General features: G+C 44.0%; 1 protein-coding gene across 11 annotated transcripts in view; it reads right to left on the bottom strand.

The window, feature by feature from the left end:
* The window catches only part of Ptprm (protein tyrosine phosphatase receptor type M), a 715,625-nt gene that overhangs the window by 95,447 nt on the left and 599,996 nt on the right, over positions 1-20,182 (bottom strand). For all 11 annotated transcript variants that reach the window (XM_052750180.1, XM_052750177.1, XM_052750181.1 and 8 more), the window contains one exon: positions 1,548-1,635. In XM_052750180.1, the coding sequence (XP_052606140.1) occupies positions 1,548-1,635 (88 nt within the window). The remainder of the gene's footprint in view (positions 1-1,547; positions 1,636-20,182) is intronic.

Here is a 20,182-nt window from a genome sequence, read left to right as displayed (position 1 = left end):
GTGGTGGTTTGAATGAGCACGGCCCCCATAGGGCCATGTTTGAATACTTGGGCCCCAGTTGCTGGAACTGTTTGGGAAGGATTAGGAGGTGTGTCACTGGGGGGTGGGGGTGGGCATTGATGTTTCAAAAGCCCATACCATCCTAGTTTCTGTCTCTCTCTGTCTCTGTCTCTCTGTCTCTGTCTCTCTCTGTCTCTCTGTCTCTCTGTCTCTCTGTCTCTCTCTGCCGTCTACTTGCTGATAAGGATAAAAGTTCTCAGCTACTGCTCCAGTGCCATCCCTGCCCACCTGCTGCCATGCTCCCCATTATGATGGTCACAGACTCTAACCCTCTTGAACCGTGAGCCCCAAATTGCATGCTTTCTTTTATAAATTGCCTTGGTCACGGTGTTTTGTCAAGACAATAGAAAAGTAACTAAGAGAACTGTCCAGTACAACAGCCACTAGTCTCATGCTCCATTTAAATTCAAAATAATGAAAACGAAACAGAAGTCAAAAAAAAAAAATCCAGTTTCTCAGTCATAACAGCCACATTCCAAGGACTCAGGAACCTGTGACTTGAATGGATGAGAAGACTTTCAAAAGCACAGGAAATGTCTGGGGCGTTGTTACCATAGAAACTGCACTGTCAAGCCAAGGAATGTTCAGGCAGGCAAGTAGAATTTAGCTGTACTTTCACAATCAATAAAACAAATACACAGCTCCCTTGAAATTCCTGTACCCTCCAAGTTTGTTCTTCTCTAAGTAACATGACATGATGAGCGAGATGCTCCCAGGCCCAGGCTCTTGTTAGTTTCTGCTCCTTCCTAAATAGCCTGGATTCTGTGAGGTGACCACAGTGGGCCCATCAGCACCTTGATGCCATCCTATATGACTTGGAGCAGTTGAATGCAGAGGATGGATGGTCTGAGCTCTGGGAGAAGGAGCCTCATCAATCTACTATGCGTCTCGGCATGGTTACGGAACATTAATGAGGTTGGGCTCGATTTAAAAGCTGTCTGAGGCATTATGGATGGCAGTGCTCAGTTTCACAGGCACTGGGAATTTCTGAGATATAATCCTAGCCCTTTTGCTAATGAGTATTGTGATACGGAGACTATCATTTAACTTCCGAGTTTCGCTTTCCTGCCCTTAAAATGGGGCTATTACTGACCTACCTAACCCAGTGTCCAGAGGATTAATGCACCAATGTGTGCAGAGCTCTGGGCATGCAGCCTGCTGTGAGCCATTACTTCTATTCATTCTCATGCAGCAGTTGGGAAACATTAAGTCTGGGATGTTTACTCCTTCCAAAATGCCTTTTCTTCCTCAGTGTCGTAACAGTACCTGCATTATCTAAACCTTAAATCTAAAAGTAAAACCAGGTCCTCAGCGAGGTTTGCACTGATGTAGCTAGGGTCATGGACGATTTTTCCTTCGCTTAGCACGAGCCTTAACACCAGCTCTTGCAGCAGAGAAGAAGGCAGTAATTGCACAGTAAATTCTCACTGCATGAGCCTAGTGGCCAATCCCGTGAGGGGCATAGCACCGCCGCCGCCGCTGCTTACATGCAATGATGTTTCCATATCTGTTCTTCATTCTGTTCTCATCTTTCTTAGCCGAGTCCCATGGTGCAGACTGTCCTTCAAAGAAGCTCTGGAAGAAAGAGGAAGTGACACTAAGCATGACAATTGCATGTAGTGAGCAGAGGGGTCTTCGTGGGAGGGGGGGTGTCCTTAAAATGTGGGCCAATGGTCAAGCAGGCAATAGTCACAAGAATGAAGCTATTTTATTTTGGGGATATTTTGTGTGGCTCTTGCCAAGTGTTGGTTTGCATTGGCTAGCATCTCCCAGAGAGAGAAGATAAAGAGGAAACCCACAGTTTATTTGAACAGTACTATACTGGAATATTCGATGAAGAAAAAAAAAAAAAAAACATTTTCCCAAATTTCTTCCTTGTAAGTTTTCACTACTCTTTTTTAAGACATATGAAGGCATTTTTTTTTCTCCCTGATAATCAAAGGAATGTTATTTTGGACTAGAATGGGAAAGTAGGAAAACTAAACCTTCATGACTTCAAGATTAAATTCCTATGGTATATTCTGAATTTTACCTGGATGTACTATGCCTGGGGGTTTCAATGGTCACAGTAGGTTTTCCTATGGCATTTGTAATGAGAATACCTTTTGCTATGAGTGAGCAAGTGGCAAGATTGATCCGGGCCTTCATTCCCACATTAGTGCCCACAGCATTTCCCCTTATGTCCTCAAGTCTACAGGTGGGACACGGCAACGTGGAAGTTGAGAAAAGCTCGTTTCTTGTCATTGTCACAGATAACCATGTGGTCCCCAGCATAGTTGAGAGAGGGCTCAAGCAGTTATGGGCCTGCCTGCCTGGCATACAGCATGTGGACAATGGCCAGCGCTCAGCACGCTCTATGCCTGTCTGTCATCACGCTGGAATCTGAGAGGGGACTGCGTGGTCAGCAGTTCTGCTGACCTGGAGCTTATGCCCTCACGGCTTGCATTCAATAAATATTTACTTGAATGAATGATGGCCGGCACCGCTTTGTGATAGCACGTAATTGCTTTGATATAAAAAAAAGTGTTCTAAGACTTGGGAAACCTGTCTGTATTAGTTCATTTTCCATAATTTGGATGACATACCCGAGAGAGAGAGAGAGAGAGAGAGAGAGAGAGAGACTTGTCAATTCACACTCAAGATCAGGTAGCCCTGTTTGCTTGGCCTCTGGTGGTAGATGGCAACATGTTAGGAGCACATTGGTAGTGGGGGTGGGGGAGTCAGAGTGGAACAGGGGGCTGAGAGACTGGGGCTCCACAATCCCTTCAGAGGTCTTCTTCTACTTGACCTAAGAATCTGTCATCAGGCTCCACTTTTTTTTTTTTTTCTCGAAACAGGGTTTCTCTGTGTAGCTTTGCACCTTTCCTGGATCTTGCTCTGTAGACCAGGCTGGCCTTGAACTCACAAAGATCCACCTGCCTCTGCCTCCCGAGTGCTGGGATTAAAGGCGTGCGCCACCACCGCCTGGCAGGCTCCACTTCTTAAAGGCTCCAGAAACAAAACCTGAGCACAATAAAGTCCAAACTTCCAACCACGGACCTCTGAGGAGCAAATAATACTGGAACACAGCACCACCTGTATACACTTCACAGATTTCATTCAGATACAACTGTGCCCTCCCCATTTTTCATACTATGTCAAGTCTTGCTCCTATAATCTAGCTGAGTTCTCACAACAAACAGCCTGGAAAAGAACCTGATCATAGCTCTGTCCAACTCCCAGATTTTAAACCTTATCATCAGCATGGCACAAACCAGCAGAAGCCACCAACTTCATAGGATGAAGGAAGAAAAGCATCATACCACCAACATAAGAACCAAGTAGTAAATTGCCTATCTTCATCTATGGTCCCTGAGCCATGATCATAAAAGACATTCTACTTTTGAAAAAATATTTAAAAATCTTGGAGAGTGGCTGGAGAGACCAATCAGTGGTTAACAAGCACTTGCTGCTCTTGCAGAGGACCTGGGTTTGGTTTCCAGCACCCACCTAAGTGCTCACAACCATCTGTAACTAGCGCGTCAATGGATCTGATGCTCTTCTCTGGCCTGTGTGGGTACATGCATGCAGGCAAAACACTCATACATATAAAATTAAAAATGAATTTTCAAAGAACCCTTAAGGAAAGACAAAGATTAGAGGTTCTGTGTATGAACAATTGAAGTGATAGTCACATATTACTGGTTGAAGAATAAAGTACCTGAAGAAACAGGATAAGTGAAAATGAAATATTTTCACGTTATTGATAAAGTGAGACAATAAGACACAGGTAAAAACTCACCAGATAATTCCACCTGGAACAAGACCACAATATAACCAGGAGATTATAAGCACATAACCCATGACAAGCTACATCGCGTTAACTCTCCTCTGCCCTATAATACGCATTTAAAAATAGCTCCAGGGATTTTTGAAGTCAAATATTCTCGTTTGGAAAGTGTCTTTGTTATTCTGTGAATGACAATTATTTCACAGTTTGAGTAATAACTATTATTTGACTTCTAACAATGTAATTCTACTTTGAGTATGTCACGATTTAATTACCAATTTCACTTCCCCTGCCTTTTCTACTCATCTAAAAAGTTCTGGGTTTTTTTCCTTATTATTCTCTAGGAAGATGGAGGAAGAGAACTGACTTTGAGCGGGCTCTGACATCTTCCGGTGGATCCCTGCTGCAGTTTATGGGGTCACCAAGAGGTGCAGCTTCGCAAAGGCACAGACAGCCTGTCTCAGTCCTGACAAGCAGAGGTCCCGTGAGGTCTGGCGCTCCCCTTGCAGCTGGGTATGTGGTAATCACAGGACTTCTGAGAGAGAGCCCTTACCCTTAATAGCAGTTACTTGACCGCACTGTTTCCATTTAATTGGTGATCAGGACAGACATCAATCAGCAAATGGGAAAATAACCAATCTCGTTCCATTTCAGCACCCTGGAATGTTTTAATTTGGACGGGGCTCACGAGCTGTCATCTCTGAGCTCTTACCAAGGTGGGCATCAGCTAGACTCAGATGAATGAGTTCGGCATCTCAGCTGAGCCTCACTGGGGTATAGGTAGGAAGGAGCAATGCGTTCTCTTAACCCCTGCTCTTTGTGAACCATTCCGCTCTGACAGTGACTTTAGAGGGAGAGGCAATACTGTTTCTACCTAAAAGTATACGGCTAATTTCCATATCTAGTTCGCATCTCCTTGCATCTAATGAGGAAAATATTAAAGGGCCAGCAAGATGGCTCAGCAGATGAAGGTGCTTGAAGCCAAGGCTACTGACCTGAGTTCGATTCCATACTGTGGGAATGGAGAACTTACTCCAATGATCTGACCTCTAACTTCTACACGTGGCCTGTCACACACACCCCCCCACACATACACACTAAAAGTTTAAAAAGTAATAAAGATTTAAAGATGTATCAAGGAAATTTTGTCCTATTTTTGGCTGCTTATTATAAAACAGGTGTTTTCTTCTATGATGCATGAGGCGGGGCTTTTGTCTTGAGCCACTCAACTGCCTCTGCAGGGAATGCCGAGTGTGACTCACTCTAACAGAAAAGCCAACACAGAACCAAATAAAGAGTGCTCTGAGAAGATGATGGGGTGGCCATCACCTCCACGCCACCACTTGGTGACTCCTTATTAAAGCAGTGATTGCATCTTGGACCTTCAGCAATTATTCTGTTCCAATTGTATGGGTAAACTCTCCATGCAAATACATCATTTAGATCAGACCTCCTCATCATTGCCTTGGGAATAAATAATAGATGCATGGGGGCCGAGGGAGGAAGAGAGCTTGCAGGACTGGTGGTACTGGCTTCCGCTGACTTTTGCTAAAGAGGTTGTGTGCAAAATTTTTAAATTGGAAATCTGTACTAAGACAAAACCAGTTTCAGAAATTAGGATTTTTTATTAGAATATATTCTATAAAATATCTAAGAGCCTTTATTTTTAGATTTTACATTTCTTCATATGCCTGAAGCAGTACCCAAGGTAAGCGGAGATTTTAAGTTCGGATGTGAAACTAGCTAGAGCTTCAACAGTAATGGGTGCTCTGCGGAGCTGTAGTATGACATGGGTCCCTCACAGTCAGAGCCTGTGTTAATTACAGACTTCATTGCTATGAATTCATGCACCTGACAGGGATGACTTCAGGGAGAAATGACTATTTGGCTCAGTTTCAGAGGGTCCAGCCACAGCTGCTTGCCTTCCACTTGGGTAGAAGGGCATGGTGGCAGGAACTCAGGGCAGAGGGAGTTCCTTCTTTCTTGGTAGAGAGAGCACAGAGAGCAGAGAACACTGACATTGAGCTTTGTCCTTTCCACTGTTTTATTTTGTTCAGGTCTTCAGACAAAGAAATGGTGTCGTTTCTATTCAGGGCGGGTTTCTCTACCTCCTTAATGCTTTCTGGAAGGGACCTGCCAATCTCATAGATGATTTGTAAATCCAGTCAAGTTGACAGTGAAGAGTACTCATCACACAGCACCCAGGGTTACTCATCACACAGCACCCAAGGTTCTCTTGGTTTCAAATTCTCAGAGACAAGAACCCAGTTTATTAGCACCGTGCAACTGCATTGCAGCTACTCGGTGGCCATGCCCAAAGAAAAGTGCAATGTCATACATAGCAGGATCATTCATTCTTTCTTCCCCCGAGAGACGTAGGCTTCTGACAATGCTTTCGATCCATTTCTTTTGGTTTGGCTTTGTTTTGTGTTCGCACACCACGACGTGGATCATTACTAGTAAAGTTACCAACAAGTAGAATACACAGTAGGGTATCAAGTACCTGGGACACTCACTGCTATCAATAGATTGATTGTCAACAGGTTGCTAGTCAATAGATTGGCTATATTCATTACTGAAATTGGTTATATTAAAAAACCTAGTGTTGGTTTTTACATCTCTCTTAATAAATTGACTTGCTTTATAAGACTTACATCATGCACTTTTTCTCTGAGCAAGAATAAAGAGGTTTTTAAGCTCTTTTTTAAAAAAAATATTTTAAGAGGTCAAAGATATACAATTTCCTTTAAATAACAGAGATTGAAGCTTTGATTAGAATTCAACCTTGAACTAATATTCTTGGGGGAATAAACACTACATAATTTATGCTGTATCTTTCTAGATGGTTCTTTTGAATAGCTTTATCAAACCCATTGAAAGTACAGCCAACCAACCTTTGAATCCTCCCAGTGCCAAGGCCAAGACCCCTCAAAGGACTCAGGTTTCATGAACATGTGGTGGCTCATGTTCCTTTCCTCTCCTGAGATGCCTCTGTCATGTTCAAGCTTAAGTGCGAACCTTAGTTCTTCCCCATCTCCCACCTCATGTTTTTCCGCTTGAAAGAATTATTTGTAAGTTCATTAAAATCAAATTTAATCAAAACACAGATGATCAGGGGGAAATGGCCCAATGAGAGAGAGCAGAAGGGACATCTGAGGGACAGTGTGAAGATGATTATTTGATGGGTGACTTGCATCTCTGGAGCATCAACTTAAGGACAAGCCGAGGAGAGAGTAAAGCCTCACATCCCCAGGACACGCTTTCCAGGAGGAGTTTCAGCTACAACACGCACAGGTAGGCGTTATGTGTTTAGGGCACGTTTTTAATATGCAGGTACAATTCAATGCACTATGTTTTTTTTTCCATTACAAAAAACCTACTTTATGCATTTTGGGGATTTAAGTTAATGGTCTCACTGCACCTTCTGTTAGAATTTTCATAAATATACTCATGCTTTTATTCTACTTAAAATGTAATTAAAGTGCTTCCTCTGACTACCATAGCTCCTTATATACCAAGAAAAAGGCAGCAAACCTGGGAACCGCTCTGAAAGAGTAATAAGTTTCTGAAACAATAAAAAACAAAACCAGGCAGGCTCCGGTGAATACCAATGACTTCTCTGCTTTTGGACGCTGTGCTCGCCACGGTCACGGGGCAGGAGGAAATTGAACATCCTGCACACTGTCATATTTTTCTGAATAGGGAACGTGTTTCTGTGATTCAATAACCTCCTCCCACACCCCTCATGCCACTGTCATTTCCCACAGGATATAATTACACATCTCAGTGGCCCACCTCGAGAGAACGTTACTCCAAAATGATGCAGTCTGTTAAAAATGCCACAGCTCTCAGATATTAAAAAAAAAAAAAAAAGAGGAAGAAAACCCTATTCAACAGAAAAGCCACTAGAATGAATGGGATTGCGGGTCAAGGCCGTACAGAACGACAGAGCGTTCTCGGGCAGTGTGGGGTCAAGTGTTTTAGAAGCTTCTGAAATGGAATTTTTCCTCCCTTTCTCTTATGAATAAAATTGTGCACGTTAAAACTATTGAAATCATCACCCTGGAAGGAGGAAGGTGAAGCCATCGGGGCATGCAGAGTCTCTGAACTTTCTTTGTTTCCTGCCCATATTTCTCTTCTGGTTCTTCCAAGCATTGCATTTTACTGGGTCCGTATAAACAGTTTATTGCTAGAGCAGTAAAGCAACGGGAGATAGCTAACTCTGCCTGAACGGCCACAAAGTGGAGTGCGGACAGAAAGGGGCCCTGAAGGTCATGCCCTGTGGTTGCAGTGGCCTTGGCACTGTCCTTCTGCAATGTCCCAGACAAAAGCAATCAAAGCATAGGGCACTTCAAGGGCAGAAGAGGTGGAAACGGGTGAGAACAAGAATCTAGAGCCATTTGTGCGGTGCTGTCTACGAAAACCAAAGTCAACGTGCGTACAACCATTGTGTCTTTTAAAGAAGTTGCTAAGCTCTTAGCAATTCAATGGCCTTGTAAAAGTTACAGCTTAATCCAATTAGGAACCATGCAGAACTGTCCTACTTGGAGTGTCCGGAGGATGAGGACCTGGGTGGTGCTCTGCCTATGACAGTCTTCCTCTACCCAACATTGCCTTGTAACCTATAACAAACTATGGAGCTTCTGTGGCCAGAACGAGTCGCTCTGTGTCTGGCTGGCCTTCAGGACATGTTCCTTGTGCTGTTGAATGTCACCCTGAGTGAAAGCAATGTGACATTCATAGCAAAGTCACGGTTCTCTTTGGAGATACATCCTTGTTGGCTATCTGAAGCACACTCAAATCTTTCTGTTTACATTTGCCCCGTTCAGAATCCCTGCAGTGGTCACACCTCCTGTTAATGATGTAACCTATCCCTCAAGTGTACCCAAGCCGGAAAAACATGGGAAAACCACCGATCAAGTGCAAAGGGAGAAGGAAACACAACCAGCTCACCGGCACATGAACACAAACTCCTTAGTAAACGAGGGATGGGGGCAAAGATGAGGACTCCTGACAGCGGAGCTGTGCGCACACTGTGGCTTCTCCAGGAGGGGGCGGTGTCTACAGAACTGGGGCGGACTCTGGCGCAGTGTTGATTATAAAGGCAGAGGGGAGAGCTCAGGGATGGCCAAGGCTTTCTCTAAAAGAAAGCATTTCTTTAAAAGGCACCTTAGAAAAAAGGCGGCGCTCTGTAGCCCCTCTTTTGAGGCGCTTCCCTCAGATTTGAAGGCTCTTCTTGCTGCCTGAATCTGTGAGGAAACTCTCAGTTTGGAATCTGAGGAGCCCTGGCTCCCCAGAACCTGCTCCCAAAGGGGTTTTTCAATGAGGCTTATCAATGAGGGCTTTTCAGCAGCCAGAGGTGGTACCTATAGTCCAGTCCTCCTTGACAGTGTCTCTGCTGCTTCTCACAGAGTGAGGACGGGTCTAAGCCAGAGGCTGGACAGGCAGGGATTCAGAGCAGTGTGTATATCCCTCAAGTGATGCTCAAGTCGAAGTTGACTTTTTCAAGTTGAACTTCGGTCAGTCCCTGACTCTCTCTTGATTATGCTGTAGGTCAGAGTGATGGATCCATTTTTCAGAGATTCTGGAACCTGGATCCATCCCTGTCCTCGCTGCATTACCCTGGCAACCCCAAGGAGACCGCTCTAATTGGAAGGTGTCAAAGCACTGATATCATGGGGCCACCAGGCAAGGACACGAAGGGAAAGGCTGCTCTGTTTGTGAGGTAGCCGAGAAAGGATCGGAGCCAAAGGTTTTACAATTTCTGGAGGTCGCATCAGGCTGAAGTCCTCCTTCCAGGATTACTACCCAGCCTGCGGAAAGGCTGTTTTCATTTCCCCTGAGATACAGATAGCCCTGGGGTGTGGGTTATTAGCACTGCTCAGAACTGCAATTTCCTCCCTCTCTGCACCTGACTCCAAAGGGCTGTCGGTGAGCCTGATCTAGAGGCACCCAACCCTTCCATAATGATCAAAAGCACCTCCTTGGCGAAAGGTAACCTGGAAACCCCCAGAGAGCAAATGGATGCTTCTGTGGAAAGTGCCAGATGCTCCTGGCCTGAGAGCAGCTGGAAAAAGCCAGTCCCTATTTATCTTTCATTGACTACTGCAGAAGCCCCCGGACTAGTCTCTTTGCTGCCCTGTGGTCCATACGCTTGTTTCACAGTGAGTTCCTTAAAACATTCCAGGCTCCCTGGCACTTCAACCCTGGCAGTCTCCTTCCCATAGCTATCAGTCTGTATAATGTGTGCATGCAGTAAGTGCTCAAGCAGTGCAGCATGCAGTAAGCATTCAAGCAAGGCTGCCAGCCCCCGTTCTAGTGTTAAAGCTTGAGATCCAATGACAAGGCATCTTTGCTGACTCTGTTGCTGAATTTTGTTACCACCTCTCTGAGGACCCTTTCCATCCCCCAGTCCCTCCAGTGGCTTAATCTCTTTCCTTCACTGGTTCTACATGGCACGAGGAAGCAAGATGATGTTTCCCCTTTCTTTCTGATGTTAGGGATTGAATCCAGGGTCTTACCACGCTAAGTGCATGCTCACTAGAGAGCTACCCTGCCCCCCCCCCCCCCCCCCCCCCCGCTCCTGGGGTAGTTGTTTTGTGCTTGCTGATCTGTTAGTAACTACAACAAAACACAAAAGAAACACCCACCTTTAAGGGTGACTTCTTAGAAAGCGGTGACTTTTAAAAAGTTCTCACCTCAGAAATCAGAGTACATGCAAGTTCTGTCAAATATGACTGAAAAGCTCAAGCACACACTTTAAGAGATGACAGGCTTGGGGATGAATAAATGTGGCAGAAAAAAGGAATTTTTTAATATGCAATTTGTGGCTCTCTTTTGACATGTATTAATTTATAAAATTTCTCAGCACAGTTCCCTGCTCTTCCTGTAATACCCAAGCCAAGGTGATTAAAGACAGAAATTTACAAAGAAGAATTATGTTTAAGATGTAGAAAGTTCAGAAACACCTTTTCAGTTTAGTGGAAAATAATTGCATTTCAGTTTACTGTCAGAAAGTCCAATGTGGATCCTTTTTAATGTTTAGCAGTGTTCTTTGGGGCTGTGTCCCTGGTCCACAGCTGCTCTATTGAAAATTGCAGCTGAACGTTATTTCTAGGGTCGAGGAAGCTTTTCCTTGACTGAGTTTAGCCAAATGTCCTTCCTTGTTGAAGGCTGAGGACACCTTTACTTCTGAGTTGCACAGACACTTCTGGTGAGCAAAGTCTTGGCACTACAGTTGATGCATGAGAAAGAGATGCTAGACAAGTCAACAGCGAGAGCCTCACGGGTACAGGGCAGGATGCTGGCGCAGGCAGAGGGGCCAGTGTGCTGGGAAGACCATTCTGTAGAGACAGAGCAGTCCCACCTCGGGAACCCTGACTGAACAGATGCATCGCCTTGCCACATATCTTGGATAGAATGCATTACCCATTTGTACACACACTGTCAAAACTGTACTTCATCTGGTCAACATACTTTCCAATTGGCAGATGCAGGTGGCTGTAGAAGGCAGGGGGAGAGAACCCCAGAGGCTGACAATAACAGCTGACCACAATTCATAGCATCTTTCTAAATACTACTCAGTGGTATACCCAGTGTTACCATTTCCCTTATGTCTCGCTCACTTTCCTCACTTTGATTAAATGAGTTAATTATTGTATGTGATAGATTTGCTTATAAATGAATATTAATATTGTTCTAAAGCTTACACACCTAGGTAAAGTTAATAGGAACAAACAAATAGGAAACAAGCAAGCATCAGCAGCAGCAGCAGGCTCCACCCTGGCTACGTTCTGAGCCTGAAGCCTACTTTTAGGCTGAGAGAGAGGAAGGGATGAGTGGCCCCAGACCAGAAGACTCAGCTGTTCACCCCAGCTCTGATGAACTCTCAGCTGGAACAAGTGACCACATCTAGTTTTCAATTTCCATGATAGGATTTTCTACACTATCGAAGAGGCTGGCTTTCTGCATTAAAAGGAAACAAGCAGCTGGAGGGATGGCTCGCTGAACAAGTATGAAGACCTTTTATCTTCTTTATCTCTAGCATGTGTGCAAAAGCCAGGTGTGGCAGCATGCGTCTGTGACTCCAGTGCTGAGGAGCCGCTGCTCAGCCAGTCTAGGTGATTTGTGGCGAGCTAGCTCCAGTTCCGGTGAGAGACCCTGTCTCCAAATGAAGGAATGAATGAATGAATAAATACATAAATAAATAAGGTGACTAGAAAGCAGCTGAGGGAGACACTTGACATTGACCTCTCGCCTCCACATGCCACCACAGACATGGAATGCGCACATGTAACATCTGTTGGTATCAGTGAAAAGAACACAGAGTGTTTGTACTTGTAGAGCCGAGAAAGGTGGCTACAGTAGTATGGAGCTTCTAGAACTTTTAGGGAAATGCACAAAGCGTGCCAGGCACAAATAGATATCTATACCCCTCCCAGCCCCAAAGAGAAGATGCTTAGCCTTTCTGCACTTAGCACCCTTAGAATGGAATATCCACCTGGGACCTATGAGGGATACTACCAGTAAGTGGCCACTGTCAATCAGGGCATCCATACATCATTCATATTATTATTTTATTATTATTTATTCATATATTATTCAATGTATTATTTTGAAGCTTGGCTCTTGGAAAGCTGCATATTATTGGGACATGAATGTAATAGGGATAACCAACCACTTTATAATTGATTTTAAATCCTGATCCATAGGAAGAAGCTCATGCTTGGTATTGTAAATCTAGTCAAGAATCTATGGTTGGAGAACTGACAGGACCTAGGGGAGAACTTACTACTCTTACTCATCAATTTTTTTTTTCACCCTTTCTCTCTACCCATAAGTTACTGTAGCATTCGGATGTCACTAGAGACATTTCTTTGTTCCGTGGACTGTGCCAGAAACTCATAACTGGTCAAAGTGTCAATGGAGTGCTCAGTCACAATGGGACGTCTCCATCACATCTCTTTCTCCAGGTTCAGGGTCCAGCACAGAAGAGGGGGCAGAGTTTAGGGATGACCAGAAGGGAGGACCCAAACAAAACAGTGTCTTCTGGACATAACAGGACTGGCACACTCATGAACTCACAGTAGCCACACAGGATCAAGACAGTCAACTCCCAGCGTGGAGAGGGAAGCGGCTGCTGGGCTTCCAGCCCTAACTGAGGAGTTGATGACTTCTGGGGCATAACGCCTGTTTTCTTTAAGGTCTATGGAGCTCCATACTCAGGAGTGTGTGGGCATCACAAACTGGAGTTGGTGGATTAAAAAACAAACAAACAAAAAAAACAGAGAGAGAGGGCACTTAAGCTGGGGTGCAAGGGAAGAGAGGGGTGGCTTTGGGAGGAGTTGTGGAGACGAGCCGGGGGTGAAAGGGATAAATATGCTGTATGAAATTCTCAAGGAATTAATAACAATATTTAAAAGCAAGTTCAAGGCCATCTTAAATGAGGTTAACATAAAACCCCTCTCAAAACAAAACAGCAAGAAATAATACTGGGCATTCATTTATCGTCTTGCTTCTTAGGTATAATTGACAAATAAAGCAATCCCATTATTGGATAGGTAGCTCAAAGAAGTAAAATTAACATATCAAAGGGACTGCTGCAACCTCTCCTCACTCTTCCACTAGTCACAATAGCCACCATGCAGAAAGAATCTAAGTGTCCTTGGATATATAAATAAATAGATACAAAAACTGTGCTACATATAAACAGTGAGGTGATATATAAAGTATATTTTCTACATTGTATTGAAACAACATATGTGCATATATCCTGTCTAATTTTAAATAAATTACCATTATATTTGCGAGAGTAACGTCCCAACACAGGGTTTTTTTTTGTCCTCGGAACTACGGTGAGGTCAGGATTAGAGTTACTTGAAATGAATCAAGGTTAGATGCTAAAAGGAAGTAGCCAACAGTTACATTTACATTCTGCTACTCTCTCTCTTTGTTTTTTTAAATGAGGAATTGGTCTTGTTACAAGGAAACAGACAATATATTAAAAGCTTGAGGCTGCATGGTTTAACGTACATTTCCAAAGCTGGGATTAAAATAGAGCCAAGATTCTGCATGCAGCAAGGCACATGGCCTTAGAATGTCTCTGTGAAGGCCGCAGAGTTGAAAGCAAATGGGAAGTGTGCCCAAGGATGAGTTTGAAATGTAAACGGCATTGCTCTAAGGCCTTGGGGGTCCTGTGCTTTGGTCTGTTCTACAGCAGGATGACCCTTCCTATTCTATCTAGTCCCTCCTTTCAGAAGAAAATACTTCTGAAAAAGAAGCTGAATTTTTGCCAAGAGGTTACATAAGAGAAAAAGAAAAGGCTCAATATTTCCATCAGGAAGAAAACATGTTAATCACAATAAACTCTGTATTCAGTGGTAATAGCACAGCAGGCCACATTGGTAATAGCCCAGGACAGCACAGCACACTCACTGTGTCCCTACACTGTACTGAGTAATTTAACCACAGTACCTCAGAGAAGCCAGCGTAAATGACATGAATCCTTTCTCAGAATTTTCATGTTAGAGCTGAAACTTCTTGAAGTTGACTCACTTCATCATTATTTTAGTAAATAATAATTTTGAAATAATTATTTTTTATTTAAATTTTTTTCTTTCCTTTTACATACCAACCCCTGTTCCTGCTCCTTCCTCTTCTCCCCAGCCTACCCCCATCTCACCTTCATCCCCTCCTCATAGAGGGTAAGGCCTCCCTTGGGCACTCAACACAGTCTGGCATACCACGTTGGGGCCAGACCTAGCCCTTCCCCTTGCATCAAGGCTGAGTAAGGCATTATACCATAGGGAATGGGCTCTAAAAAGCCAGTTTGTGTACCTGGGATAAGTCCTGGTCCCATTGCCAGGGGGCCCACAAACTCATCAAGCTACACAACTTTCACCCACATTCAGAGGGCCTAGTTCGCCCTCTGCATGCAGGCTCCCCATCTGTCAGTCCAGAGTCCATGAGCTCCCATTAGCTTGGGTAAGCTATTTTTGTGTTTTTTCCCATCATGATTCTGACCCCCCCCCCCCCCTTGCTCTTATAATCCTTCCTCCTTCTCTTAAACTGAACTCCAGGATCTTGGCCAAGTGCTTGGCTGTGGGTCTCTTAAATTATATCAAAGGGTAAGTTTTTAGAGACTGCACACTGTGTACACTGCTCTGTGCCCTTTCCTGTCCACTGTAGGTTTGTGTAGACATTACCTAAGCAGTAATCGAACCATCCTACCCCTGAAGAGACTCTCTGTGGTGCCTCCTCAGTGCCATCTCTCTGCCCTTAGCTTCTACCATTTATGCTTACAGTGTCTGTAGTGTTCACACAGGATCTCTAGGTGGGATCATAAGGAATTTCCATTTTCCCTTAACATGATGCTTTGGAGATCTATCCAAGCTGTTGTACATAGAAGTTCATCCCTTCTCATGACTAGTATTACACGACATGCTGTTAGCTAGTTTTCTTTTCTATAACAACAACAAAAAATATGCAATACAAAGCTACTCCCCCCTCCCCCACCATTCCCTACTCTACTTCTAACTGAGTGGCCTGGAAGGAATCAACAAAACTCATTCTACAACACTAAGAAAATATTATTTCTTGTTTGGGAGGGCTAAGGTAGATCGCAATTAACCTCTGACCAAAAAGTCTTTGTTGAGATGTTAGACAAAGCAACCCCTGGGCCCCACTGATGAGTAAACTTGAGTTGCCCAATACAGTTGAAACTGTCTAAATGATACCCAATGGTCATGAGTACTTCTTAAACCCTTGGAGAAACCATAGCATCGCTAAGACGTTCCAAAAGCAAAAGTTGCTGATTATCAGTTTGTGGTTCATCCCCAAATCCCAAGACAAGTCAGAGGGCATCAGCCATGCTGCTCAGTGCCTTCATCATGGCGCAAGTGGCCAGCAGCTCCCGCATCAGACAGGACAGAGTCCTGCCGTTGTAGGAGGGCCACACTCATGGATGTGATGTCATCAGGTGTCTCTTAATTCCCTTGTTTTGCTAAGTAGCTGCATTTGAACTCAGCTCAAACCTGCCTCTTCTAGGCATGTACCTTCATTTCTGTTGACCTCTTTCTCCTGTAAACCTTGACTGTAGCTAGAAGGATGTGTCACTGAAGTTTTATTTGGAACTTGCTCTGTAGCCCTGGGTGGCTTAGAACTCACGGAGACCTGTCTACCTGTGCCTCCTTTAGTGCTGGCACTAAAGGTGTGTGCTACCTACCACTTCTTGATAAAATTTTGTTTCTCATTTTCATTTCGGTACTTAGAATGCATTCTGGGTCTCTAGTTTTTCTTGAGTTATTTTATATGTAATATTTTCATAGGAACTTGTATATTTTGGTTTTACTCAGAAAGGTCACAGTAAATATTATTTGTGCTTTTTATCTTTTTATTCAAATGTTTCTGCTACAGGTTTCCAGTTTTATTATTCATTTCAAAGAAATAACTTCTGTTTTTGTTTATCTTTAATACTCTTCCCATAGAAATATTTCATTTCTGCTCTTTCTTGATTTCTTTTTACTTTCTTTGAACCTATTCTGCTCTTTCTCCCTAAATGGTTTGCTAAACATGAATTCTCAAGTGTTCTTTTTCCTAGTGTAAGCAGTGAATTAAGAACATTCAATTCACCTCTAAGTAACAATGGTCCCACACCCAGTTGTGATAGAATTTATATTGTCTTGCCAGGGTATTAAATATTCTAGAATTTTCATTATAATATCTTCTTTGAGAAATGAATTACTTAGAAAGAGTGAATTAAAAATATTTTAATCTATTATTTTCAACTTGACTGAATTAGAATCATAAAAAGTGAACTGTAATATGTAACTGCTACTTAGAAATTTCTACACCGTCAGCTTTCTTAATATCTTATGTAGCCTTTACTGTACTGTCGAGAACAGTATTGTATTCCATGTATTCTTTGAGGAAGCATTTGGTTTTGTCATGAGGATTTTCTGTACCTAAGCTGAGGATGATCTCTTCTGAGTGAACAGAACGTCATGTTATTAGTCAGCAGCAGTGATGCCTTGACTCATGTTTCTGTGCTACATTTGATTTTTGTCTAAGGTCAATATAACACTACGATCTCTCTTCTAATCAGCCTTTACCTGGAATAAACTTTTAAAGACTCTGTAAGTTGTCTCTCTTCTAAATGCACACATCACAGTCCTTGCTTATGCGTTGAACACACGTTCTAAGAGCCCATATGGAGACTGATAACCACAGGTAAAATCAGAACCTAGACAGACTATGTCATTTTCCATCTGGCCGTCCATCCATCCATCCATCCATCCATCCATCCATCCATCCATCCGTTTACCTCTCCATCCATATATGAAAGCAAATTAATAAATTACCTCAGTAAGAAGTTAACAACATAATAGAATTATTTTAACAATATTCAGTAACAGTTATATTAATGTAATCTTCTGACTGGTGTACCTGAAATTACAGAAAGCAAAGCCACAGACAATGGGTGAGGGTTGGGGGGGTGGGCTTCCATAGACAGACTCTGTATTCCAACAGATTCTTACAGCTTTTACCATTAAAACTTAGTTCATTGCTATTTAGGAAATTACTGATAGAGCGAATGAAGTTATATTGCTTTATGTTGTGTTTGTTTCATTTTTGTAATTTAAGGACCTACTTTATGTGTGGTGTGTGTGTGTGTGTGTGTGTGTGTGTGTATGTGCGTGCGCGTGCGCGTGTGCGTGTGCATGTGTGTGTACTGAGGTCAGAGGAGCACTTGCAGGGATTCTCTTCACCACGTGGATCGAAGGGGCCGATTTCACGTCTTAACCCACGTAGCCATCCCTCCAGGCCTTCTTCTCTCATCATCTCATCTTCCCATGCCATCTTTTTTCTATGGTTTCACCGTGCTAGCTTTCACATCAATTTGGGGTTCTACGCTCTCTCCTTTCACTGCCACCATGGAAATGTTAGCACGGCACAGGGCTGTGAAGCATGGGCTCCTGTGCTCCATCACCTGCCAGCCTGGGTTCACTCTTCATCGTCCTCTCCTCTTGGTCACTGCCCCAGCCTGGGTATCAGCCTGGGTATGCAACCAGGCCCGCATCTCTCTCTGCAGGCCCTCCTCTCTTCTCCTCATGGAAACAAGATCCTCACAGTGGTCCTTACAAGTCTGAGGTGCTGGCAGGTAGCTTTCATAAGTTGCCTCTGCAAGTCCAGACCACCACCAAGAAGAAACAAATGCACCCACCTCGTGAGTCTCATGAGTACAAAGGAGGGAAAAAATTGAAGCCTGAGAGGTAATTTAAAGATGGCGGGAACAGTGCTTCGTGGAATGCCTCGTGGAGTTTGCTCATTTCCTCTTTTGGAGTGCCACCACATGCTGAGTCTGACTGTCACCATGCAGGGATGCACTGTGACATTGCAGTCCCACCCCCACAGACATCCTGTACTCAGATGGCAGTTGACCTGCTCTTAATGGCACCAAAAACCATGGTCACTGTGCTCTAGAGTGCTCTCCTGCAGGCAGAACTCACTGGCAACATTCCTCGTCAGACCATGCTTGTCGGTAGAAGGTCAATCTTCCACGGAGCTGCAGTAGTTTATGGTCTACAGGGTTCTGATGTCCAGTTTCCACGATGGACCTTTCTGTTCATAGCTTTGAACAGAATTCATTACACTATTACTGACCTCGTAGCCATTTAAAAGAGCTTCAGGGAGGCTTCAGAGTATGGAGCTAAATAAAAACTTGCAAAATTTATGTGTTTGAGCTCTAGCTGTGACTAACCGCGCTAGTTGGATAACTTTAATACTTGAAAGAAAAAAAAGCCAATATTTAACATCAGTGTTCCTACAAAATAAATAAGCGATTCTTTCTGATTGCTCTTCCAATACTTGCCCCACACGGCACATTCCAATAGTTCCCCTCCCGAGTTGTTTGAGCAGCGGCTGTCATGATTCTTGTGAACTGGCAATTATGTCAAAACGATTTAATCAGTGCTTGAGCTGCACTGGCGTTGCTCTTAGAAGACCATTTTTCAGAATGACATTCCCCTAAGCATTTGTTAAATAATTAGACCTAACGCTCTTCTCACAAGACCCTTCAGAAGTACTGCTTAGGCTCAGAGCCTCTGAGACACGGCTGAGGCAATACTGTGAGTACCAGAACCCTGTTAAGCAAAGCTCAACATCGGAGGGAAGATGAGAGGCGGGCTTCTCTGTCTTCAGGAAACATTCCTCCACTGCCATGGCTAAGAGCTTGCATCCATGATGGACCTCAGTGGACTTTGATTGACATCAGACACTATTCTAGTTTCACATGTCAAAGGATGCCTGCCAGGGTTTCCTCCTCTTATAGGACACGTGTGATCCTCCTTCAGGCCACAGGCATGGTGGGGAACTGGCTTCCTCCTGCTCTCTCCATCTGGCAGACACAGTAAGAAAGCCCGCAGGAGGGGCTGAGATAACGGCTTGCTAGGTAAACTGTTCACTGCACAAGCATCAGGACCTGGGTTTGGCTCCCGAGCACCCGTGTGAAAGTCACGCGTGGCAGTGTGGCGCATGCCTGACTGAAACGCTAGAAACCAGCAGATCCTGGGGGCTCACTGGCCAGCCGATCCAGCCCAAAACGACAAGCTCTATGTTCAACAGGAAGTGAGGGAGGGGAAGATACTTGCAGCTGACCTCTGACCTCTACATATCTGCACAGGTGAGCATGCACACACGCATGCGTGCACATGCACATATGCATCACATAAAAAATTTAAAAAAATAAAAGTGAGCAGATAAAATTGGTGCTAGGTTTTAAAATGGCGACCACATACATAATGCCAATCAACGCATCTGTCTTTCAGTCATGTCCATTTGATTTAGAGGTATCTGTGAGGGAAGACTCAGAAGGCTTTGGCATCACTACGCATTTGTTGGTATTCCTCTCGTTGCCCATTTGGGGCACATTAGGTTGTGGTTGCCTGTCGTTTGCCATCTCCTTTTGGGATGGCCCTCTCAAACCTCTGACTCCTTTAGAAGAGGAGTTCATAGCTATGTCATAGAGACACTGAATGATCTCTGTGTGTCCCTGAGGTGGCACTGCCTCTGTTTGCTGCTCTGTACCCATGGCTGATGTTCCTTGGGTGTTACAACCACTGGGCTACACTTCTCCCAATAGGAAGCCGTCATTTGGTTCCTGAGTGTGGTTTCTGCGGTGCCTGGATCTTAATGCCGAGTGGGCACTGGGAGATGACTATTTCAGACAGGCGTTCCTCCTAGACCTGATGATGATCTGTCCACACAAGCCAACGGTGCAGTAGTTTAACCATCATAGTTTCATGTCTAAAGGATGTTAATACCATGTGACATCTCCAGGGTGGTGATGAGAGTAAT

The sequence above is a fragment of the Peromyscus californicus genome, unplaced genomic scaffold (genome assembly GCF_007827085.1).
Source record: "Peromyscus californicus insignis strain IS unplaced genomic scaffold, ASM782708v3 Scaffold_21__1_contigs__length_65335640, whole genome shotgun sequence".
NCBI classification, from domain to species: Eukaryota; Metazoa; Chordata; class Mammalia; order Rodentia; family Cricetidae; genus Peromyscus; species Peromyscus californicus.
This window is presented reverse-complemented; position numbering and strand designations above follow the sequence as displayed.